Raw genomic sequence first — 6022 nt, forward strand, 5'->3', positions numbered from 1 at the left:
CGTGTTGGGTCAGTCCTAGCACATGTCTCCACATGTGACCACATTATTAGTTCAACATCTCCATATCCATGACTTGTGAAACATAGTCATCAACTAATACATGTGCTAGTCTAATATTCATGTGTGTCCTCACATGAACTCCGACTAGGGACAACTTTAGAATAACCATACAAGTAAAGAGTTTCACATACAATTCACATAATTGCAAATCAATTCAAGTAGCCTTCAATGGATATTCAATGAACACAACATACAAATCATGGATACAAATGGAATATCATCATCTCTATGATTGCCTCTGGGGCATACCTCCAACACTGACCATGTGGTTGCTTGCCGTGATGTAGAGGAGGAAAGGTTCTTCCCGTTCAGGAGCGACGAGGATTGGGGCTGAAGTCAGCAATGCTTTGAGGATATCCAAAGCCTGTTGTGCCTCCTCCGTCTAGACGAACGCACTATCCTCTTGAGGAGCTTGTAGAGAGGCATCCCTTGTTCGCCTAGTAAAGAGATGAACTGGCTTAGGGCGGCCAAGCAACCAGTGAGGCTTTGCATGCCTTTGACGTTGTGTATGGGGCCCATGTTGGTGATGGTCGCGATCTTTTTAGGGTTGGCTTTGATGCTGCGCTCGGACACGAGGTATCCGAGCAGCTTCCCCTTCGGGACCCCGAAAACATATTTTTCGGGATTCAATTTCATGTTGAACGTTCGGAGGTTCGTGAATGTTGCGGCTAAGTTCGCGATCAGGTCACTCTCTTGAGTCGTTTTTACTACTATGTCATCCACGTTGACGGCAATAGTAGGTTTTGTCTACTCAACTCGGTCAAGTTGGTCGGGCGGATCGATCTGGTTGGCAAAGCATCACTGTATGCACCGTTGATAGGTGGCGCCCGCGTTCTTCAAACCGAATGGCCTGGTCATGTAACAATACAAACCATACGGGGTGATTAAGGAGGATGCAACCTGGTCGGTCTCCTTCATCGCGATCTGGCGGTAGCCTGAGTAGGCATCCAGAAAAGAGAGGATTTCGCATCCTGAGGTGGAGTCGACTATCTGATCTATATGTGGTAAAGGAAAATGATCCTTGGGACATGCCTTGTTATGGCTAGTATAGTCAACACACATTCTCCATTTCCCATTCTTCTTTTTTACAAGAACAGGGTTAGCGAGCCAGTCGGAGTGGTACAACTCCTTGATGAAGCTGGCCACTAGGAGTCTGGCGATCTCATCGCCTATGGCCCTGCGTCTCTCATCATCGAAGCGGCGTAGGCGTTGCTTGACAGGCTTCAAGCCTGGGGCGATGTGTAGTGCGTGCTCGGTGACCTCCCTTGGTATGCCCAGCAAGTAAGAAGGCTTCCATGCGAAGACATCCCGATTGGTGCACTGGAGGTCGACGAGCTCGCCTTTCTATTTGGTTGGGAGCTTGATCCTGATCCGCACCATCATGGTTGGGTCGCTGGGGTCGACCTCCACCACCTTGGTTTCCTCGATCGGATGGAAGGCGCTCATGGAGGTTGGCTCGTTGTAGTCGGGGATGGCCGGTGCCGCCGTGTTCACGAGCTTCGGGAGCTCGGCACTGTTGACGATGCTGGTGGCGAGCTTGTAGTGCTCGTGGTCGCATGTGTAAGTGTGCGAGAAGGTGCTACCCATGGTGATGACGCCGTTCGGTCCCGGCATCTTCAGCTTGAGGTAGGTGTAGTTGGGGACTGCCATGAACTTGGCATAGCATGGACGCTCCAGGATGGTGTGGTAGGACCCTGGGAAGTCCACCACCTCGAAGGTCAGGACCTCTGTGTGGAAGTTGGCGTGGTCTCCAAACATGACAGAGATGTCGATTTGCCCAAGCGGGTACGCCTGCATCCCCGGGATCATGCCGTGGAAAGGGGAAACTCACAGGACGAAGCTCAGACCGGGGGATGCACATGGCGTCAAGGGTCTCAACATACAGGACGTTGAGGCTACTACCCCCGTCCATGAGTACCCGGGTGAGGCGCTTCTTGTTGACGATGGGGTCAACGATGAGCGGGTAGCGACCCAGTCGGGGGACGTAGGGGGGATGGTCCCTCTGATCGAACGTGATCGGATACTTCGACCAGCGAAGGAAACTGGGGATGGCTGAGTTGACAGCACATACCTCTCGGTAGTGCATCTTGCTCTAGCGCTTGGAGTGGTCAGTGTCGGATCCCCCGAAGATCATGAGGCATCCCTCGAGGTCGGGGAAGCCATCTCCTTCCGTGCCCTACGCACCTCCCTTCTGGGCCGCATCCTCCTTGTCTTTCCCCTCCTTGGGCTTGCCGGCTTGCCGCAAGAAGCGCTTGAGGAGATTGCAGTCTTTGTAGAGGTGCTTGACAGGGTAGGCGTGGTTGGTGCAGGGGCTCTCCATGAGCTTGTTGAAGTGGTTGGGCTAGCCTTGTTGGGGCTGCTTGCTCGGGTGCTCGGTCGCGACGACCAAGGTCGAGCTGGTCGGTCGGCGCCGATCCTTCTTGTTCTTCTTGCCCTGTTGTGCAGAGGGGTCTTCATCTTGGTTCTCGCGCTTGGCTTTGCCCTTGTCCCGACCTCCGCTGAAGACCACCCCGACTACCTCCTCGCCAGAGGCGTGGTTCATGGTGATGTCAAGCAAGTCACGAATGGTCTGGGGCTTCACGCAGCCGAGCTTGTGCACCAGAGACTTGCAGGTTGTCTCAGAGAGAAACGCGCTGACAACGTCTGCATTGACAATGTCAAGGAGGGAGTTGCATTGCCTTGAGAACCTGTGGATGTAATCCCGTAGGGACTCGTTGTGCTCCTGTTTGCAACTCTTGAGGTCCCAGGTGTTCGCAGGGCGGACGTACATCCCCTAGAAGTTCCCTATGAAGACCTTCTTGAGGTCCGCCCAGTCGCGGATGCTATTGGGCGGAAGGAATTCGAGCCAAGCTCGAACAAACTCCCCTACACAGATGGGGAGGTACTGGATAATGAAGTAATCATCATCTGCGCCGCCGGCTCGGTAGGTGAAATCGGAAGTCTTCCAACCATACACTGGGGTTCGTCTCCCCAGTGTACTTGGCGATGTTGGTGGGCGGTCGGAAGCGTTGTGGGAACGATGCTTTTTGGATGTTAAGACCAAAGGCCCATGGTCCCAATCCGTCCGGGCTGGGACTCCGGTCACCATTTCGGTCGCTCAATCGGCTGCCAGGCCTAGGGTGCACCTCCTTGTGTTCCTCATCGGATCGATCGTGGCCCGCTCCGCCCGCGCTTGCCGCCATTTGGTGGACATCGGCGTCGTGCTGAGCTAGGCATCGCGCGTGGATGACGCTGCATGCGTCATGGTTCGGTCCAAGCCACCCACGCACGTGCTGACGATGTGGAGCTGGTGCCGGGTCGGGCTGCAGTGCGGCCGCGGTACTCCGTCCTGCATGATGCAGCTGTAGGGGCAACCGAACGGAGCGATTCGGCTGGTGCGGCCCTAATGCATCGGTCGGGCAAGAGGCCATGTGCCGCTGTCATGATGCGGAGCTTTCTGCCTACTGGATGGCGGTGGTCTCTATCAACGCCCGAAGGTTCGGGTGGCTTGCCTGCTCCTACAAGTCGGTAGGCTCAGGGAGGATGCGCAGAAGCATCGCTGCGGCGGCGATGTTCTTGCCAGCCCGAGCAAATTGTGGGGGGTCGTCCCCCCAGCTAGGATGTTGCGTTGGACCTAGCGGGCGTGGCCTCGAACGCCGCTCGCCGGGTTGCGCGTGTGCGGCTCAGAGCGCGCTGTTGGGTGCACCGACGCGGGTGGTTGCTAGGCCTACCGTCGTTGTCGCAGCTCGTCACCATGCGCCTGCGCCTATGCCGGGGCCTCCGCATGGTGGTCCGGTGGGGTGTGAGTTTGCTAAGAATCCACCACCTCTAGTGGCTGTCCTGGCGCGTCCGCCATGGCGCACTCCTAGGATAGAGGATGGTTGAACGCCATGATGTTGCTGATGCTGGAGCCGTCGCTCTCTATCTCCTCGTCGCAGAGGTCGTGGAAGAAGGCGGGAGTGTAATCCGTCATTCCTACGAACTTACATGGGTGAGGGGGCAATGTCATGACCCTCCAGAGCCCCTGTGCGTACGCGTATGCAGGGGACGCGAGACCATAGGGGAACCAGCCGTGTGGCGAGCGTGGTGGAGACAGTGGGATCCCTTCGGAGAGCTGGCGGAAAGTGTTGAACAGTAAGTACAGGGCGATGTCTACATCACTCACTGTGGGGTTTGAGCCCAACGCGGACTCGAGGCGGAGTGCGAGTGCCTCAACGTCGAGGTCGTTGAGTGACCTGGGGTTCATGGAGGGCGCTCCTCCTCCTGGGGACACCAGGGCAGACGCCTCCTCGCGGAGGCGAAGTACGCCGAGCTAGTCATCGATGAAGTCTAGACTCCTGAAGCGGAAGGTCTGGAATGGTGCAAAGATGGGTGGAATCCACATCCCCCCGAGCGGGGGTGCGGGAAACTCCAGCGAGCCGAAGCGAATCGTGTCGCTCGAGCTCGTCATGCCGAAGGTGGTGGGAACGTGGGCCATCCGATGACCTGCAAAAACTCGAACGCATGACGTCTTCCCCACGAACGGCGCCAACTGTCGGTGCGGAATCTGGCCCACAGGTAAATGTTAGTAGTTTTGCCATGCGTTAGATTGGATATGGCCTAGCACACAATGACACAGGATGTATACTGGTTCGGGCAACGGGTCCTATGTCCAGTCGGGGTCGGTCAGTCGACTATATTTCTGAGCCTAGGTGCTCAAAATTTGTAGTGGGGGTGCAAACAAGAGGGATGAGAGGGGATGTCCGAGAGCTGGTCGTGCTCTGGTCCGAGTGGGAGAGAGTGACCGGGGGCTCAGACACGCGCTATGTGTTTGAGAGTGTGTGCCTGTCTGGAATGAGTAGGGGTGTCTGCCTATATCCTCCTTCTTCAGATGGGGAGGGCCTGTTCCCTTTTATAGTACAAGGGGACAGCCTTACAAGTCAGAGAGAGGGAGGGTGCAAGCGCTGCCTAGTCTTGTTGAGACCCATATCATCGGGTACGGTATGGCTACCGTCCTCGATCCCTGTTCATCTCGTCAGGCCACTCCGTTGTAGTGGGTAGGTTACGGCGGCACTGTGTCGCAGGGCGTGGTACGATACGGTTTCTCGTACGATAGTTGACCTGGGCACTTCCTCTTATCCGTTCCACCTGCTCCCTAAGCCCACACCGAGCGGGCGTCCCCGATCGATTGTCCCAGTCGGCCCCAACCCTGCTGGTCGGGGGGAGTGGTGTGGTCAGTACGGCGCATCCCCGGTTGGGGGAACTCGGTCGGGGTCAAACTGTGGTCCCACGCTGACTAGACCCTTTTGGTCGGGGCGCCGACCAGGTCTCCTGTTTGGAGGAGCCGGTCAGTGGTCGGATCTTGATCTTCGGCCTGCGTTGTGTTGCTGGGCTGGCCCAGGTATGCGTTGTCGCCGCACCTTTTGTTGGGCCAAGTGATGTGGGAAGGAGGTTCTATTGGGGACCCAAGTCTATGGACCCGTCATCAGCTGAGAGCCTAAATACACTATCCAAGACTTGTTCAAATTTTCTACTAACAGTCTCAATCAACCTCCATCTGTGCAATTAGTTTATAATTAATTCATATTTAATCTTTCTAATTAGCCTCCGAATATTCGATGTGAGACGGACTAAATTTTAGCTCGAGGAACAAATGCCCTGCCGCAGAGTCAGTAGCATCGCAAGATTAAAATTTTGACTCATCTTGAAAAGATAATCAAAACTAAGAGAAAGTTCTCGACCGTGACCCAGCTCGCGGCGCCATCAGCCACGTCACTTTCACACCAACGAATTAAGAAGCCGTGGCCGGTGACCACACAGCTGCGGTGGCGAAAAGCCACACGCCCTCACCTCACCCGGCGTCGGCGACAGGCACGCCGCCGTGGCAAATTTCCTTTTTCGCCTCGACGAAACAAGAGGAATCCCCGCGGTCAAATGAGTCCACAGAAGCAGATCGAAGCAGCAGCATCCAGCGAGCCCAACAGCGTGGCGTGGACTCATTTCC

The 6022-nt window shown here is 55.9% G+C and overlaps 1 protein-coding gene across 1 annotated transcript; it reads right to left on the bottom strand.

Moving 5' to 3' along the window:
• Nucleotides 1-1404: 1404 nt before the first annotated feature.
• Nucleotides 1405-1857, bottom strand: LOC117864566 (uncharacterized). The gene has a single exon (XM_034748698.1). It carries the CDS (start codon nucleotides 1855-1857, stop codon nucleotides 1405-1407), a length of 453 nt encoding a protein of 150 aa, XP_034604589.1.
• Between the last annotated feature and the right edge of the window lie 4165 nt (nucleotides 1858-6022).

Source organism: Setaria viridis, chromosome 7, assembly GCF_005286985.2.
Source record: "Setaria viridis chromosome 7, Setaria_viridis_v4.0, whole genome shotgun sequence".
NCBI lineage: Eukaryota > Viridiplantae > Streptophyta > Magnoliopsida > Poales > Poaceae > Setaria > Setaria viridis.